The 20,931-nt window shown below is 36.1% G+C and overlaps 1 protein-coding gene across 1 annotated transcript in view; it reads right to left on the bottom strand.

Moving 5' to 3' along the window:
- SEMA3C (sema domain, immunoglobulin domain (Ig), short basic domain, secreted, (semaphorin) 3C) overlaps nucleotides 1-20,931 on the bottom strand; it is a 207,546-nt gene that overhangs the window by 184,255 nt on the left and 2,360 nt on the right. Inside the window, exon 2 of the mRNA XM_010848128.1 lies at nucleotides 20,650-20,762. Coding sequence (XP_010846430.1) covers nucleotides 20,650-20,752 — 103 coding nt within the window. The 5' untranslated portion in view covers nucleotides 20,753-20,762. The remainder of the gene's footprint in view (nucleotides 1-20,649; nucleotides 20,763-20,931) is intronic.

Genomic DNA, 20,931 nt, shown 5'->3' on the forward strand with positions numbered 1-20,931 from the left:
TTTCCAAAGCACATATGAATGATGCATCTTAACTCCAGGCCATCTTTAACTCAATTCCTGCTACATGTTCCATCAGAACACTGGCTCTGAGGCTTTCATCATTCTGTGAGTAAGTCCAGGCTAAGCTTCATGATCTTTTTCTTAATTCAATTAAAAAAGGAAAAAAAAACAAAGAAGGAATGTGAGGAAAAAATTAGAAAATTTCTAATGTAATATCTGAAATGTCTATACATAACTATAAGTATAGAAAAGTTTCAAATAAGTATCAAAAAAGTAGAAATATATAAGATGAAGTAAATCAGTGAAGATCATTATAAAATATCTATAAAGACAAACTGCTGAAAATAAGCACATTATAAAAAGGACATAGATATTACAGACATGATAAAAAGAGAGATAGTCATTTCCTTCCACCTGAAGTCAGAATATTTTATTATCTGTAGCAAACCGATATGTGATTCTTTGTCCTTCAACAAAATAGAACCTATTGAATGTTCTTTTCCTCCCATAGTAGAAAATTGCTTATACCACTCTAGTGAATATAATTAAATGAATAACCAAGGTATATGACTAGCATCAAGATCTATGCTAGATATCATAATAAAAAATATAACTTTCTGGAACATATGCATTATCAAATTCCCCTGGAAAAATATGTATAATTAGATTTTCACACAAAGGTTTTAAAAATCCAGTCATATCAGCAGGTTTTGAGTACTAATGGAAAATGGAATTGATGCAATTATTTTGAACAGTGGCAGGAAGCATGGCTTTTAGGAGAATCAGCTTAAAGGAAAAAAAAAAAAAAATCCCAATTGCATGTGCATTAAAGCTGTCAAGACGCTAAGCTAAAGATCTGCTCTCTGTGCCAGCTAAACCCCTACCCGCCTCCGGAAAGTAACTTTCTGAAGCCTTGCCAAGCCCTTTGCTTGAAAATAACATCCTAATTGGTTTCTTCTAATAAAATTCAAAATGCTCTTTTGGTGATGATAATACCTTCATTGTTTTATTCCAGCTTAATGTTCTGGTCTCCTGGAATGTTCTGAGTATTACCATTCAGGGGAAAGAAAAAAAAAATCCATGAATGTGAATTTATGGAGTGACAGTCTGGCTGGATGAACCAACAAAAGTTGGAAACTTTTGATGCCAGAAAAACGGCCTCTAAAAGCTATGGCTCTATTTAAACCTTTAAGACTTGTAAATAACAGCAATGAGATTCCAATCTTTTCCCATTGTCTACATCATTATTACACAATAACATTTAGATATGAATACAGAACCAGTTTGATAATTTTTAGAGAAAGCTTAAGGTTCTTATTGACAACTGACACAATTAATTATCCAGAGAATCTTTCAAATCAAGAGACAATTTAAGGCATGAGGTCTTGTTTTCGCTTGAATTAATGACAACTGGTGTGTATTTAGGGCTTCCCTGGTGGCTTAGCTGGTAAAGAATCCACCTGCATTGAAGGAGACCTGGGTTCGATCCCTGGATTGGGAATATCCCCTGGAGAAGGGAATGGCTACCCATTCCAGTATTCTGGGTCTGGAGAATTCCATGGACTGTGTATTTAAGAGGCTGGTAAACTTATAAAAAGTGCTTTGAAATATTCACCACATTATATTATCAAAGCTTCTGCATGCCTTGTCATCATCTTCAGTTTATTTTATATAAATAAATATAAATTTTATATAAATAAATACAAAATATTTAAAATTCAGTCCACTGAATGATTTGATACATATAGATATAACTCTTAATTCCATTATGAAATTCAATGGAATGCTTTTTTATACAAGCCAAATTTATAATCACTTCATTAAAAAAAGAGGTCTTGTGTTAAGAATTACAGTTGTGTAGAACTGTAATAGTCTCTACCACTTAAAACAAGGTGTGGCCACATACACAACTTCTATCTGACCCAAATAAGCAAAGAAAAGAGTATTAGGATGTTCTGTTCTATTCCCCTTATGCTTAGCTTCTAATTATGTTAGTAATTAGAAAAAAGCTTCAGATCCTTGTATCCATCATAAAATTTCAGTAATGAATGAAGCCCAAGCTTGGTGTGCTTCACATCTGTTTGTATAAAGTTATGTTTATTTAGAAAAGAAAAAAAAAAAGATTTTCTAATACGAATTTTGCAAAGATTTTAGAAAGAGAAGCTCATAATGAAAGATTATGTTTCATATGCTATAATTGGGACTCTGCTAAGTCCTTGGTAATTGATGCTAACCATAGGTAACACTAGCAACTTAGGTTGGAAGACTTAAATTGCTATAAAAGAAGCAAAGGTTGTAAACAAATTTAGGTATTTACTTTATAGTTGCTTTACATATTATTTTTGTTCCATTCACTCCCTTTAAGTTCCTGTTATCTATGCTAAGGATGGATTACTTTGTTCTGGTAGCAGGTCATTTTGTTCCCACCATTACTAGCCATCAATAATGTGAGGGAGGAAATGCTCAAATATATAAGCCACCAATTTCTTGTCCTGGTCTTCAGCCCAACTGTACTAGCTATTACTGTATAACTGTTACATTAATATTTAGAGTACTAAAGTGTTTGCCAAGCTGATTATCTGATTATTAAATGACAAATTTGTGGTAATCGCAACTTTAAAATAAGAAAACATATAAGTAATTCATAATAAAAATGGTATCAGGAATACAACTCTTTCTGTTGTTGTTATTACTTCTCAGGTTTTGTTATATGCACTTAGAATGCACACTGAGGAAAGACTGAAATGATACTGAAATATAACTGACCTGTGAAAGTGAAAGTCGTTCAGTTGTGTGCCACTCTCTGCAACTCCATGGACTGTACAGCCCATGGGATTCTTTAGGCCAGAATACTGGACTGGGTAGACTTTCCCTTCTCCAGAGGATTTTCCCAACCCAGGATCGAACCCGGGTCTCAGACACTGCAGGCAGATTCTTTACCAGCTGAGCCACCAGGGAAGCCCAAGAATACTGGAGTGGATAGTCTATCCCTTCTCTAGGGAATCTTCCCGACCCAGTAATCAAACAGGGGTCTCCTGCATTGCAGGCAATTCTTTACCAGCTGAGGTACCAGGAAAGCCCCTAACTAGATCTTTACCCACAGAGTATGTATATGTATGTGCTCAGTCAGTCAGTCGTGTCTGACTCTTTGAGACCCCAAGAACTGTAGTCTGCCAGGCTTCTCTGTCCATGGCATTTTCCAGGTAAGAATACTGGAGTGGGTTGCCATTCTGACCCAGGGATCGAACCACGCTCCTGTGTCTTCTGCATTGTAGGCTGATTCTTTACTGCTTAGCCACCGGGGAAGCCTATGTGTATACACCTATGTGTATGTAAAGACTGTGCATTTATCTTAACTCAGATATATTTCACCTCTCCATAAATAATTTATCTTTAGAAAGTAAAAAGCTGGACTTCCCTGGTAGTCCAATGGTTAAGAATCTGCCTGCCAATGCAGGGGACATGGGTTCGATGCTGGAAGGGAAGATCCCACATGCCGTCAGGGCAATTGAGTTCCAGTCCACAACTACTGAGCCTGTGCCCTAGAGCCCATGCCCCTCCAGGAGACTTCTCCACGTTACTACCACAAGAAGTCTGTGCATCACTGGGAAGAGGAGCCCCACCTCGCCACAACTAAAGAAAGCCTGTGTGCAGCAACAAAGACACAATGCCGCCAAAAAAATTAATTAATTTAAAATTTTTACAAAAGGAAAAAGAAAGTGTAAGGCTATAACAAGGGAATAGGAAGTTTTTCAAGAAAGAATTTAACATTCGTTTCTTTAACATTATTATTCCTAAAGAGACTTATGATTTTCATTTTGCATGATCAGCAGTCTGATCCTCTTCTTAGAAGAAATATCAATTACCTTTTGCAAAACTATATTGCTTTGACTCCTTTGGTCTAGCAATTCCATATTGGCTAGAGACTTGACATTAGTTATTACATTATATATACGATTCAATATAAGCAATCACATTCAAAGTCTGGTACCTGGTAATTTTTTATAAGAAAACAGTTTCAGCAAAGTAGTAATTTAGGAATTAATTACATAGAATATTTTACATTTTTATTATCAAGAACCTTAAGTGCTAGAAAACATTAAAGTTGAGAAAGGCAAGAATATTTGGCACTCTCATTGGCGTCACTTCAAGTCAGATCTTAAGATTATTTAAATGATTGCTTCCTTCTAAGATAATACATAGAATACTCTCTTCTAGGGATTGACAAAGGAGAAAATATAATCCTGATGTACACAGTACAGCAAGTGAAACTCCAGACTACAAGAGCAGTAACTCAGAGAAGGCAAGACAAAGAAAGTATGTTCATTAACTTACATAAATTAGAAATAAAAATATGAAGTTTTAGTATTTATGTATTGCCTCAATCTTTTCAAAGAAAATTTAGAGACATTTCTGATATACTATTCAATATATTTGCAACCTGACATATAATAATCCATAAATTATTACTGTAGCCTACCAGGCTCTTTTGTCTGTGGGACAACCCCGGCAAGAATCCTGTAGTGGGTTGCCATTTCCTTCTAAAGGGGACCTTTCTGACCCAGGCATTATTGAACCCAGGTCTCTTGCATCTCTTGCACTGGCAGGCAGATTGTTTACCACTGAAACACCTGGGAAACTTCAAATTATTGCTACAAATCAGTAATTAACAATTTAAGGTAAGTTAAAGCTACAGTGTTGTGTATAATTTGGGAAAGCAAACAGCAGGAGACAAATTTGCTAATATTCAAATTAATGGCCTGGCATTTCTTCAGATTTTGTAATATGCATTTGCAGAATGCCTCTGATTCGTAGGTCCTTAGCCAAGACCTGTAGTCCCTTGAGGACTCCATGCCCACCCGTTTCCTAGGAATTCTGTAATAAATGAGATAACGTGGAAATTCTCTGAAAAGTTAAAAAGCACCTTGTAGAAGTAACATATTACTACTGAGGGCCCAAAGGCAGTTCATTCTTCCTAAACAAGGAGGGAAGGTTGAAATGATTGTTTCTGAGCATGTACCTTGGAAACGCAGTATGTACTTGCCATCTTTTACAGCTCAGCACATTGTTTCATAGTTAGCGCTGCCCTAAAATAGCACATGGCTCAGCACTGAGCTCTGCCTTTTATGTGCCCTTCTTGCCAACTCATACTCTGCCTTAGAAAACGTCTAACCTTTCTGTTCCTCGCTTTTAACTTTGTTTTCATTAACAACAGAGGTTCTAAGTAACACACAAATGAAAAAGTAGAAGGCAAAAGAGAGTACGGGAATTTGCCCAAAGTTTGCAGCTCTCTTTCTCAATACTTTTATTTTTGACAGTAATGGAACTAAATCAAGATGATTGGATTTTTTTCTACCTCATTATATAAAAGATATTTGGGAAATGAAAACACTGTCTCTCACTGCTACAGTCACTTGACACTGTAATGGTATTCATAAAAAAGAACACATGATTTTCTTTTTCTTTAAAAGAAAATATTGAAGGCTATATTGAACTTATGTAGACACACCCTGATAAACCTGCATAGTGAGGTGAGGAGAGTGAATAATTAGCTTTCCTATCATTTCTGAGTTCGCTCTTAACTTTCAGAGCCACAAAAGGAGACCTCAGCTATAGCAAAAAAATAAACTTGGTCCAGAGGGGTAATTCCCTCATCGTCACCTTGATGACTCTGAAATTGAAGAGGGAATTAGGAATGGTGTAGAGAATGAGTTTTATATCCATTATGTTCATGAAGGTTTGCTGTTTCAACAGGAAAGCAAAAATATACTGACACCTTTAATGTGATAAAGGGAGTTATATGTGACTTCCTCAGAAAATGTTTTTTTCTTTTCATTGTGATTTTTTTGTGGAGCTTAAAACTAATTCTAGCAGTATTTCCAGAAATGGTTCCACACTCTGATTGCTCGTGCTTTATCATGTTCCTTTCCATTCCTGTGACCTTAGACAAGTTACTTTCTCTGTACTTATTTTATGAGGATAAAAATAGTGCCTATTCACAGTGTTGTTAGAGAATTAAATAACATGAGGTGTATAAATAGTGCCTGGCACAAAAGCAATATTAATGTTAGTGATTACTATTATAATGAATCAGTTCAGTACAGTTCAGTAGCTCAGTTGTGTCCGACTCTTTGTGACCCCATGAATCGCAGCACGCCAGGCCTCCCTGTCCATCACCAGCTCCCGGAGCTCACTCAAACTCATGTCCATCAAGTCAGTGATGCCATCCAGCCATCTCATCCTCTGTCGTCCCCTTCTCCTCCTGTCCCCAATCCCTCCCAGCATCAGAGTCTTTTCCAGTAAGTCAACTCTTCGCATGAGGTGGCCAAAGTACTGGAGTTTCAGCTTTAGCATCAGTCCTTCCAATGAACACCCAGGACTGATCTCCTTTAGGATGGACTGGTTGGATCTCCTTGCAGTCCAAGGGACTCTCAAGAGTCTTCTCCAACACCACAGTTCAAAAACATCAATTCTTCAGCGCTCAGCTTTCTTCACAGGCCAACTCTCACATCCATACATGACCACTGGAAAAACCATAGCCTTGACTAGACGGACCTTTGTTGGCAAAGTAATGTCTCTGCTTTTGAATATGCTATCTAGTTGGTCATAACTCTCCTTCCAAGGAGTAAGTGTCTTTTAATTTCATGGCTGCAATCACCATCTGCAGTGATTTTGGAGCCCAGAAAAATAAAGTCTGACACTGTTTCCACTGTTTCCCCATCTATTTCCCATGAAGTGATGAATAAATTATCAAAATATTTTAGAAACATAGAAGGCAAAATGGTAGCACACATCTATGAAGGATGGAAAAATGCATATATTTAGTTCTAGGTATAATTATCTAAATCAAAACTGTAGAGAAAGTCTATGTAACATACACCATTATTCACTCTTGTGAAGAACATATTCACATATTTGATCAATATAAAAAAAGTGAAAATGTTAGCCACTTAGTCGTGTCCAACTCTTTGTGACCTCATGGGATGTAATCCACCATGTTCCTCTGTCCATGGAATTCTCCAGGAAAGAATACTGGAGTGGGTAGCCATTCCCTTCTCCAGGGGATCTTCCTGACCCAGGGATAAAACCTGGGTCTCCCTCACTGAAGGCAGATTCTTTACTATCTGAGACACCAGGGAAGTCCTGATCAACATGCAAACGTATTAAAATTATCTAGCATCACTTGAGCTGTCTTCACTTGATAGTTCAACCACTAATGTTCACATGTACCTATGGATAATCATGGAATATAACATCTTTTTTCCATGGAATTGCTATAGATGGTTGACTAACCAGATAACATAAGCTCACTCTTCTGATTTCATTTCACTGAAGCAACCCTCTTTGCTTCCAACTGCAGAAACCTTGTACCTCTAGGAATGGCTTAACATCACAGCATCATCCTTTAGCAACATAATTAAGCTTATTAGATTCTGAGAAAGCTTACCTAGTACAAGAATTGACAGCAATTTACAGGTTTCCAACTTTTTTCTAAAAATCATTTAGAAAGAGATCCACAGCATATCACTGTAATACATTTCTGTACTAATTAATACAATTAATTAATCAATACAATTCTGTAATAATTTATAATATTTCCCAAGAGACATCCTTTGCAATAATTAAAACTTGTCACAATTCAAGGCTATGAAACATATTTGGTCTTATTTGACTACTAGAGTCTCGTGTCAATATATTCCTTACAGCAAAATATACATTTAAATTTTTTGACAATTTCTTCTCATTTTCTATCTCTATAGTATTTTACATCTATTTTAACTTGCTCTTTACATAACAAACTTACTGTTACTCTACTTAAAAATCTTTATGCTTTAGGTAATGTCCAACTCACACTTGTATTCATCAGCCCCTTCCTGAGTTCATTGATTCTCTCAGAGGAGAAGAATGCTAATAGCTTCTTATTCACACAGCACCCCTTGTTGAGTTAAGTTTATTAAAACACGCAGGTGTTATTTAACATGTTTAACTGATATTTAACTGAGATGACTGGAAGGGAAATTAAAGGAAACTGAAGAAGCATAAGTTTTCCCAAGAACTAAATATTTCAGAAGATTCCATACAATCAGAGTGAGCATTCTCTAAGATTAATGGAGAAACCAAGAACAATTGACTTTATTTTTATATCTTGGGCAGCCATTAGACAAACAGTTTTCAACAAATGTGCCTTGCAATGTTAATGCTACCAGAGTTCATAAAGAGGTGATTTATCATTTTGAGTTTATTGTTCAGGAACAATTCATCAGCTTTTAGATTTAGCCTATGAGTTCACAGGGGTCCTTTTGTTTATTGTCTAATTAACTAAGCTTCTTGTCAAATAAGACAGATATTAAAAGAGAAAAGAGGTTCTGTAAACTTCCATTATCTTTCATTTATATATTACCAATGACCTGGAGATTTTAACAACTTATTGATTAAAATATAGCACTGATAGAAGGCAGAAAGAATCACAAGGTAAATAACTGAAAGAGCTTATACTCTTATGCAACCCTAGTCTCTACAGTTAATACACTTGTTTCCCAATACAACTCACACTGACATTTTTATGTTTTTAAACTGCTCTCATACATATGTAAATGTAACTGTAAAACTCAACTTTGGACTGGAAAACTAGCCAATAATAGCTATGCATCCAAATAGTAAAAATCTTTATTGAGTTTTAATCTTTTAATTGTCATTTTTCTTTTGAGCTTTAGAAAATTAGTCACAGGCTTAAGTGGGAGTAGAACACTTTAGCAGTGGGAAGTCATAACTATTTTGGTGAACATAAGCAAAAAATTACTAGCAATCACAAATAATTGACTTTTCTGTCATGCATTTTACTATCAGTGAATTTATTTGTGAGCATTGACAGTTTTATAAAGCATTTTAAAATATTTCCATAGGTACCATGATAACTCATAAGAGTTTTTAGCCAAAAGAAAACCTGAAGTAGAGCCAGACAGCTGCCTGTTTAGTAAAATGATATTTAGACTTTTTGAACCCTGTGTATTAATTGAGCACACTTTAGTTTTATCCTACTTCTTTATTTCAGAATATTATCTTTCTAGATTTAAAAACATTTAATAAAAATGATAATCCAGTATTTTTTAGGATTACTTAAAAAATCAAGTCTGATAACTTAGAGGATTGTACTAAAAAAGAATCCACATGATTGAATTATTACTTCTTTGGTAACTGAGGTGAAGCTACTGTGTGATTTATGATAAGTTAACTTCTGAATTGCAGCTGAAACCTGATCTTAGGGGCCTTCCTGGTGGCTCAGTGGTAAAGAATCTGACTGCAGTATACAAGATGTGGGTTCAATCCGTGGGTCGGGAAGATCCCCTGGAGAAGGAAACGGACAACCCATTCCAGTATTCTTGCCTGGGAAATGCCATGGACAGGGAGCCCGGTGGGCTATAGTCCATGGGGTCACAAAAGAGTCAGACACTACTTAGTGACTAAACAACAACAACAATCCAATCTTAAAACACACACACACACACACAATCCAAGATACTGTACTCTTTCAGCAATTTAATAATATATATCTTCATTGGTTCATATAAAATTAGCAAATCCAATAATTCTTAATTAAAATATCAGACTTAAGGTATATTAAATGTTCATATACAATGCAAATATTCCTGAATCAATTTCAAGTACATCAAAAATATGAAAAAAACAAATAAACTAACAGCCATTGCTTTGAGTGTATGCCCATATTTGTTATTTACATGGGTATATTTATATTTGTGATATTGATTTTATTAGCATCTTTTTATGGATATTTTTATACACATAAATTTTATATCATAGTGCAGAAATGGATCAGGAATCATCCCACATGCTCTCCTTTCTGAAGTTTTATAATACTCTTAAATGCACCAAGAGTGACAAATTGTTGTCTACAATTTCAAGCCACATACTATGTGCCATGACAGTCAAAAAGTAGATTGTATTCTTATTAAATTTAAGCTCATCATGAAAAATTGAACTTTAGAAAAACAGAATCTTAAAAAAAATTATTCATTTGGGTCAATACTTCCAAGTTGTAGACATATCTAGATATGCCAAACATGCTAGCATACATAAATGCCAACGACACTGAGGAGTAAGACAATACTATTGGCAGGTTACCTATCAAGGACCTATATGCAGTATCTTTCATTTAACACTGGAAACCAGGCTTCTAATCAAAATGCACAGAAGGTTCTCTGGTAGAAAATGTCTAAAGTTTACAGAGGTTAGATGTCGATGGGGAAGGACACAGAATAATTAGAAGGAAGTTTGAGAATTAACTGAAAAGGGTTAACATACAAAGGTGAATTCCCAGACCACACTGAATCTTTAGCATATAATGTGGAGAGTTTGGAAATAAATAGAGGCTTCCCTCGTAGCTCAGTCGGTAAAGAATCTGCCTGCAATGCAGGAGACCTGGGTTTGATTCCTGGGTCAGGAAGATCCCCTGGAGAAGGAAATGGCAACCCACTCCAGTATTCTTGCCTGGAGAATTCCATGGAGAGAGGAGCCCACCAGGTTACAGTCCACAGGGTCACAAGAGTCAGACACAACTTAGCGACTAAACCACCACCAGAAAACACCTGACCATCACCTGCATAGCAGGGGATGGATCTAAATTCATTAGTGTAAAAAGTAACAAAAATTCCTCTCTCATGCTGTTCCTATTCTAGTGCTATGATGAAGAAATGAGTATCTATTGCATTTTACCTGGTATCCATCAATTTAAAAAAAAAAAAAAATTCACTGAAGAGTGATTGTACTGTATCAAAGCTTTATTGGCTGTGCAGGTGTAGTGGTAAATGGGTATCAAAACTTATGTTAACTCATCATTTATTGAGCAATAACAAATAGCCGTCTCTATGCTAAGTGGAGTGGAATTAAATACAGTACAAATGAAGATCATGCTGTTGTGTTAGTTAGTTGTGTCTGACTCTTTGCGACCCCATGGAGTGTAGCCTGCCAAGCTTCTCTGTTCATGGAAGTCTCCAGGCAAGAATACTGGAGTGGTTAGCATTCCTTCTCCAGAGATCTTCCTGACCCAGGGATCGAACCCAGGTCTCCTGCATTGCAGCAGATTCTTTAACATTTGAGCCACCAGAGGAGGCCAAATGAAGATCATATTTACAAATAATAACTCATGAAAGCCTCCATGTATTATAATAGAATGAATACTACATACAACATAAAACACTTTACAAACTTAACTCATTTAATTTTCAAACTGATTTTATGAAGCAGTATCATCATGTTATAGACTACCCAGAAAGAAGCAAACAACTGTGATTTAAAACCAGTAATAAAACCTATGAATTTTAAAAAAATTGTTTAGGTTTCTTTTCTTCCACTTGCCTAGGTTCTTCACACAAAATGTTCTTAAAAATACTAAGGGTATTATTGTGAAAGATTTACTCAAAGGAGGTCATATTTATAAAATAATACTAAGCTCAAATATCATATAATTTTACCAACGGATATAGCAAGGGGTCTTAGAAACAATTTAGTCCAAATTTTTTTGTACCTGATTGAGGAAATCGAGGTCCTGACAGTTTCAGAGTTAATTACTGAAGAAGTAAGGATTGAAACCCCTGAAATATTTATTTCCATGTAAACACTGTTCTCATTATACCACAATGTCAATCTAATATTCATACATTTATGTACATAAAAATATTTGTTTAAATACATTTCACAATATTTTATTAAAAATTTCCTCAAGGACACTGAAATCATAACCAATATTTCCCCCACTAAATTATAATTAATTTTTTGTTAATATTTTTCATTCTACCAGAAAAATGAAATTGTTACATTCAGACAAAATACATTTCAGAACAAAAATTACTACCAGGAATAATCAGAGATGTTTCATAATGGAAAAGAGGTAAATTTATCAAGAAGCGTAACGCTCCTAAATAAGTCAGTACTTAATAACAGAAATTAAAAACATGACTATAAAATCACTGCAGATGGTGACTTCAGCCATGAAATTAAAAGATGCTTTCTCCTTGCAAGAAAATCTGTGACAAACCTAGATAGCATATTAAAAAGCAGAGACACTACTTTACTGACAAAGGTCTGTCTAGTCAATGCTACGTTTTTCCTGCTCATATTTGGATATGAAGGTTGGACCATAAATAAAGCTGAGCTCCGAAGAACTGATGCTTTTGAACTGTGGTGTTGAAGAAGACTCTTGAGAGTCCTTTGGACTTCAAGAAGATCAAACCATTCAATCCTAATAAAATCAGTCCTGAATATTCATTGGAAGGACTGATGCTGAAGCTGAAGCTCCAAGACTTTGGCCACCTGATTTGAAGAACTGACTCATTAGAAAAATCCCTGATGCTGGCAAAGATTGAAGGCAGGAGGAGAAGGGGACAACAGAGGATGAGATGATTGGATGGGATCACCAATTCAATGGACATGAGTTGAGCAAGCTCCAGGAGTTGGTGATGGACAGGAAAGCCTGGCGTACTGCAGTCCATGGAGTCACAAAGAGTTCAACATGACTGAGCAACTGACCTGAATTGAATTTGTTCAGTTCAAGCTAAGAAACATAGGAAGATCCTGAACTCACCATCTCACATGAACACAACCAAATCTTCTACTACAAAAGGAATGATTCCCTCTAAAAAAAAAAAAAAAAAAATGAGCTGGAAACTAAACAGCTCAAAGGATAAAAGGGGCAGGACAGGTAGAGATGTTTTCTTACCAGAAAATCCATCTCTTGTACAGCAACCCACAATCAGCTCACAAATATGGAACATCTCCTTGAGGAGTGAGTGGTTTGTGCCCCATATCAAGTACCCCAACCCTTGGGACTTGCACAGGAGACATGAGCTCCCATAATGTCTGCCTTTGAAATCAAGGGACTTATTTCCAGGGGCTTATGTTCAGGCTCCAAAAGGCTGTTGGAGCCTAGATTTTGCTATTTAAAGACTTACAGACAACTCACCTTGGGACTCAGCAGAAAAGTAGCAGCCTAAAAAGTTCCTAGTCTATACATGAAGGTAATTCATTTGCCAGTCTTAAAGCATCTGCTGGGGTCGGGGGTGGGGCGAAGGGGCAGTGCGGGGGAGGAGTAGTGGATGCTGGGATTCTCTCTGGGGATTGAGGTGTTGGTGAGTGACATTTTTTGTGTTCTCCCCACTACCTGGCTAGTGCCAGTAGGCACAAACAGTCACAGCAGTCTCCTGTTGCTCTGCAATATCTCTGGCATTCGTGACTTGCCCTGTGCTCTCCTGCTGCTTTACTAAAGCTGGAAGTTGCATTACTGCACTCTTCTGCTTCATCACTACTGTTAAAGTCTGCAGATTCATCATGACTCTGAGCTCTCCTGCTGGATCACTAAAGCCAGCAGGTATGCCCAGTCCACACAGAAGGTGCACCCTGATTATCTGGCTTGGTGGCCTGGCGAACTTTTTGGACTAAAACAGAGTCAGTTCTTGGGAGGCTACCACACCCAGGACATTGAACAGACACAGCATAATGAAACACAACCCGACTTTCTGTGGGAAAAAAAAGAGAGAGACACCTATTTTGTTGAGCTTCAGTCTTAGGGGGAGACTTAACATTTGCCACACACTAGAGGCTATGGGAAGTGCTCTCAGGGAATGTAGGCCAGAGAATGCCATGGTTGTACTCTCCTCTGGCCTCACTGCAGCTCACTAGTACCTACCAGAAAATAGTTCATACACTTGTTTGTAGCCCTGAGTTTCAGGGGACACCTTCATATCACCTGGTCTAGAGGACAGCAGGGCTTAAAATTGTTGTCCCACAGAGCTGTATATATTTGCATATTTCAAAAGCTGCTATATGAGGAAAGTCTTCCAATCAGCCTGAAACTAGGTTCTTCCTGAAATCTCTTGCTATGAAACTCTCACAGTCATTGTTACATCATCTGTGACCCGTCAAGAATGAATCAGACTGCCTAGACAATCACAAAGCTTCCTTAGATGATCAAAAGGCTTGCAGAATCTGCCTGCGATGTGGGAGAGTGGGGTTTGATCCCTGCTTTGGGAAGATCCTCTGGAGAAGGGAATGGCAACCCACTCCAGTATTCTGGCCTGGAGAGTTTCATGAACAGAGGTTAGAGTCCATTGGGTCACAGAGTCAGACACGACTGAGCTAAACACTTTCACACTTTCAGACAATCACAAAGGTTTGAAAGACAAGCAAATGTTAGTTCAACGTTGAACAATTAAGGTTCATCTACAAAAGACCATTCCTTCAATACTGAGGGAGGTAGCTATTTCATATAATACACAGAAACAAAGAGTCAAGCAAAATGAGGAAACAAGAATATGCTCCAAACAAAGAACAAAATAAAACCTCAGAAAAAAAATCTGAATTACATGGAGACAAGAAATTTATCTGATGAAAGCACAAGTCATAAAGATGCTCACTGAATTTAGAAGACTGATGAAGACAATGAGAACCTGAACAATATAGAAAAGATAAGAAAGTACAAAAGAGAAGTCTCAGAATTAAAGAATATAAAAACTGAACTGAAAAATACAGTAGAAGGATTCAACAGCAGACAAGATGAAACAGAAGAAAGAATCAGTAACCTGGTGACAGGGCAGTGGAATTCACCCAAACAGGGAAACAAAACAAAACAAAATAAAAAAAAAGAAAAGAATTCTAAAAAGTTAAGATAGCTTACAGTACCTGTATGACAACATGAAAAGGAGTAACATTTGCTTAACCAGGGTCCCACAAGTACAAGAAGGAGAGAAAAGGCAGGAAATTTATTCAAAGAAATAATGGTTGAAAACTTCCCTAATTTTGGAAACAGACATCCAGATCCAAGAATCCCTGCAAGTTTCAAATAAAAAGAACCCAAGATATCCACACAATGACACACTGTAATTATAAGGTCAAATTTAAAGATCACAAAAGAATCTTAAAAACAGCAAGAAAGGAAAAAAAAAAAGAGCAACTTGTTACATATAATGGGATCCCTAAAGGACTTATCAGCAGAATTTTCAGCAAAAACTTTCAAGGACAAAAAAGAGTAGCATGGTATATTCAAGGTGCTGAAAGGAAAAAAAAAAACTTCCAACCAAAAATACTATACCCCACAAGGTTATCATCCTGAACCAAAGGAAAGATAAAAGTTTTCCAGTCATGAAAAAAACAAAATTCACAACCAATAAACTGGCCTTATAAGAAAAGTTAATGGGACTTCATTAAGCTGAAAAGAAAGGGAACCAACAGGTAACAAGAAAACATATGAAAATAAAAATCTCACTGGTACATAAAAGATAAGAAAAAAATCTGAGCATAACTGTAAAGAAAGTCATCAAAACACAAAGGAAGATACTCTGTAATGGCCTATATGGGAAAAGAATCTAAGGGGAAAAAAAGGAGTAGATATATGTATACATATCCCTGATTTAATGCACTATACAACAGAAACTAACACAATACTGTAAATCAACTGTCATGTGTGTGCTGAATGGCTCAGTCATTTCAACTCTTTGTTTCCCCATGGACTGTAGCCTGCCAGGCTCCTCTGTCCATGTGATTCTTCAGGCAAGAATACTGGAGTGGGTTGCCATTCCCTCCTCCAGGGAATATTTCTGACCCAGGTATCAAACCTGCATATCCTGTGTCTCCTGCATTGACAGATGGATTTTCCAACACTGAGTCACCTGGGAAGCCCTGTAAATCAGCTATATTCCAATAAAACTTGGAAAAAAGAGCTATCAAGCAATAAAAAAAGAAAGAAAACAACAACAACAACAAATGCACAAGGGAAGAAAATGAGAGAAGAAAAGAGAGAATAGCAAGAAAACAATTAACAGAAAAATCATACATACTTACTTAATATTACTTTAAACATAAATGGAATAAATTCTACAATCAAAACACACAGAATGGCTGAATGGATTAAAAACAAGACCCAACTACATGTTTCTTACAAGAGGTTGACTTCAGATGCAAGGCATACATACACTAAATATTAAGGGATGAAAAAAAAGATGTTCTATGCAAACAGAAACCAAAAGAAAGTTGGAGTAGATATATTTACATCAGACAAATAGACTTTAAACCAAGAATGTAAAAAATAAAACAAAGATAGTCATTATATGATAAAGTTGTTAAACCAACAAGAAGATATAATATTTGTAATATTTATTCATCCAAAATAGGAGTACTTAAATATATAAAGCAAATATTAACAGTCCTAAAGGCAGAAAATGACAGCAATATAATAGGAGAGAATTTTAATATATCCCTTAAATCAATGAATAGATCATCCCAACAGAAAATCAACAGAAATCAGTCTTGAACAAAACATTAAACCACAAAGACTTAACAGATGCATATAGAACGTTCGATCTAAAAGCATCATAATCATTCTTCTCAAGGGCACATGGAATATTTTTTCAGGATAGATCATATTTTAGGTCATATGCATTTAAGAAGACTGAAATCAAATCAAGTACCTTTCTGATCACAATGGTATAAGATTGGAAATCAATTACAAGGAAAATCGGAAAACAAAACCAAAACTCTGCAAATAGGTGGAGATTAAACATGTTACTGAACAACTTGAACACAACTTAGCAGTTAAACAACAACAACTAAACAACCAATTGGTCAATGAAGAAATCAAAAGAAAAATTAAGAAAATATCTTGGGACACATGAAAATGGAAATACAACAAATGGAAATACAAAATCTATCATGCTATGCTATGCTATACTAAGTCTCTTCAGTCGTGTCTGACTCTTTGTAACCCCATGGACTGTAGCCCACCAGGCTCCTCTGTCCAAGGGATTCTCCAGACAAGAATACTGGAGTGGGTTGCCATGAAAATCTATCATAAAGGACACCAAACACACACATAAATTATAGGCCAATATCCCAGATGAACATAGGTGCAAAAATCCTCAACAAAACATCAGCAGACAGAATTCAACAATTCATTAACAGAAGCATACACCATAATCAATTGGGAGTTATTCTAGGGATGTAAGAATGGTTCAATACCTGCAAAACAATCATCATGATATACCACAGTATCAAAATGAAGGGGAAGAACCAGAAAAACTGATTGTCTCAAATAGATGCACAAAAAGTATTTGACAAAATTCAACATTCATTTACAAGAAATATTAAATGTGGGAATAGAGGGAACATCCTTCAATATGCTTGCTCCTTGGAAGAAAAGCTATGACAAACCTAGATAGCATATTAAAAAGCAGAGACGTTACTTTGTAAACAAAGGTCCGTAGAGTCAAAGCTATTGTTTTTCCAGTAGTCATGTGTGGATGTGAGAGTTGGACCATAAAGAAAGCTTCGTGCCAAAGAATTGATGGTTTCGAACTGTGGTGTTGGAGAAGGCTCTTGAGAGTCCTGATGCTAGACATGAAACTCTACTACTTTGGCCACCTGATGTGAAGAGCTGACTCACTGGAAAAGACCCTGATGCTGGGAACAACTGAAGGCAGGAAGAGAAGGGGACAACAGAGGACAAGATGGTTGGACGGCATCATTGACTCAATGGACATGAGTTTGAGCAAGCTCTGGGACATAGTGAAGGACAGGGAACCTTGCGAGCTGCAGTCCATGGGGTTGCAAAGAGTCAGACATGACTGACTGGTTGAACATTAACAACTTCAACATAATATTAGCAATCAAAACAAGTTCTGTCTATTTATATACATAGCCTTGCTTTTCCTTATGAACCTTATTGGTCCTAAAGATTTTCTGGAAAGAATATGACAATAATGTTATGAAATATGAATCCATAAACTACTGGTTTTTTCCAAGAAAAATTCAATTCAAACAGAAATAATTTGCATGAACTTTTTATTCATTTGAAAAGCTATTTGGCATAAAATTTTATGAAACACAGTATCTAATAGGAATAACAGTTCTTTTAACATTCAAGATTTATCCAGCACACATAATTACTTAATAACACCTGAAGTATATTCTCCCCTAGGAGTGATAACCATCTAGGTGACCTTGTGCTAGATAACAGGGAAGGCAAATTTGTAGGTCACTGTTTCCCAAATGCTATCACTCCATCACTCCACCACCACAAGAAGGGATAGAATGTGTATGGGAGAAGAGATCTCTTATTTCACACACCTTTAAACTGCCTGTGATTCTTAACTGGACAGTAAGACAAAACTGAAAGGATTCTTCTAATGGGTCACTCAGAAATTTTAAAATATTAATAAATGAAAGAAAGTATATATGTCAACCCTGTACAAAAATTCTATATCTTTAGTAACCTATTCAGTGTGATACTCAGATAAATCATAATAAGATCACTGAGACACTTTAAGTAATAAGAAATTTGGAACAGGATTTCAAACAGGTATAGTCAAATCAGTTAAGAAAATTACTATGACCTAATGATTAAAATTTATACATTTTAAACAACTGGTTTTGCTCAAGATACTTTTCCTATTACATAGTTAATTTTTGGAGGGTTTTTTTTGTTATTAATTTAGAAATTGCAGGATTTCATTATCCTTGTTGATATATCTTTTTAAAACAGTATCCAAATTAAGTGAATTCTATCTAGTTATTTCCAAGTTAAGACTCTTGGGAAGAATAAAATAGGAATTATAAGATTTTCAGATAGTTAGCTTATCTAATCATGCTGTATTCTGCATATATTATAAATTAAGTATTATTCTGTAAGATTTTTTTTAATTTCAGAGCACTTAAAATTTTAGATACGCATTATTTTAAAAAGTTCATCATAATTTCCAGTCATGTTGTAAACAGTAGTCATTATCCTATAAGATACTGAAGTCTGGTTTTAAAAGACTGTATTACTTAATTTCCTCTTTAAAAGATAAAATGCAACTGTCTTTTCAAAAACAGACTTGATGAACTATCTCTAGTGACACACTTGTTTTTAACAGTTACATGTTCAAGCTTAAGTTTCAGTTTAAAATTTTTTAATTGGTTTCAGTGTAACAGAAAGCAGGTTTAGATACCTAATCTATGTGATCACTTCATCTTCCTATGCATGCATGCATGCTAAGTCGCTTCAGTTGTGTCCGACTCTGTGCGGCCCAGTGGACAGCAGCCCACCAGGCTCTTCTGTCCATGGAATTCTCTAGGCAAGAATACTGGAGTGGGTTGCCATGTCATCTTCCTACACACTGAGAGAAATACAGAAAACAGGGAGGGAATTGCACTGCTCCTTAATGCCTTTATTTTTTTACTTGATTGGATAATTCATAGCTCTAGGGCTTCCCTGGTGGCTCAGTGGTAAAGAATCCACCTGCAATGCAGGAGATGCAGGTTCGATCCCTGGGTCTGGAAGATTCCCTGAAGAAGGAAATGGCAACCCACTTCAGCCTTCTTGCCTGGGAAATCTCACAGACAGAGGAGCCTGTGGGCTATAGTCCACGGGGTTGCAAAAAGTCAGAAACAACTTAGTGAGTAAACAACAATTCACAGTTTTCATCCTGGAAGAAGAGGTGAAAGCGGCCAGCAAGACACTTCAAAAGGTCTTTTTTCTTCCCAACTAAACTTGATAGCCATGGGTTCTTGAGGGGAATGGCTAATTCAGAAGCTAAGGAAACAATTAGAAGCTCATACACTCTAAGTTCCATATAAGGCTCCTTCAGTGCTTGTGATGACCCTGGGGAAAGTACTGGTGATTTAAGAAACAAGAAAATAGATGGAAATTTGACTCATAAGTGTCAGTCATACTGCTGTTTGAAATTCAAGATAACAGAGTTTCAAAGGCACACAGGTATATAAGGCCTGAGAGTATACCATTTCTCAAATGAATGAAAATATGCCCAGTGACACTAACGTTTATGCAGAGATAAAGCTGAAAGGAGCAATAAAAGTATAAATGACTCTGACTGGCAAGATGATCTTCCTGATCCATCTCTTATTCCATCTGTCCAATTATTTTGGGTTACGTGACAACCAAAATCATCCATCTCCAAGTCTTCTGAATTATATACATTAAAGCTCATGCACACATTTGGCAAACCATTCCCTTGGAGGACCTTAATAAGCCTTTCATGTTCGTGAATATTTGAAATCACACTCATTTTCCTAAGATTTGGAAGAGAGAATTTGCAAACATCAGCAATCAAAAGCATATTATTTTAGGTCCTTTTCAATTAATTAGGAGAGTTTGCCAACCTCAGGATCTCCTCATGGAAATAGAAGAACACCATTAGAACAATATATGGAGAGACCCAGTCTTGAATTTAAGGCTCAAAATGTATTAGAAAAAATTTCAATAACTAAACCTGCACAGTTCTTTCTATTGATGAGAAGTACCATAGAAGGGGTGTTCCTCATCAAAGTTAAATGACTACTAAGCTTAAAGATCTTAGGCTTTGGATTCTTCACCATCTCCTCATGCATGTACATGTAAACACAGAAGAAACTTCAAAAAGGGCAGAATCCATTTCAAACGTTTTCATAAACAAATGAAATAGAGGGTTTTGTCTATTGATCAATAATTTAAAACAGCCACATCATCCAAAAAGCAATCCAGTAGACATTTTTTAATGCTAATCAATACTCAATTATTATTTTACTCTCTTTACTAATTTTTTTATCTGCATTAAGAAAAAAAAAAGACTTCAACATTTTTCTCAGATTGTTTATCAACTTTCTTACCATCAAATGTTAAGTAAACTCTTGCTTGGGGCTGAGGCGATCCTTTCACATAGGTAGAACAAACAAATACTCCAACCAAGATGCAAACTGCCTGGAATGCCATTTCTTCAGATCTGCAAGTTAATATCCAAGGGAAAATACCTTTACAATAAAGATCATAAGTTTGTTATATTTTACTTCACATTTTAGGAGCACACACCCACCAAACACGCAAAACCTGCGATCTAGACAGCACCTTATTCACTTATCTGAACTTTTAGAGTCATGCAAACAGTAGGAGGT

This window comes from Bison bison, unplaced genomic scaffold, assembly GCF_000754665.1.
Source record: "Bison bison bison isolate TAMUID 2011002044 unplaced genomic scaffold, Bison_UMD1.0 scf7180017864260, whole genome shotgun sequence".
NCBI classification, from domain to species: domain Eukaryota; kingdom Metazoa; phylum Chordata; class Mammalia; order Artiodactyla; family Bovidae; genus Bison; species Bison bison.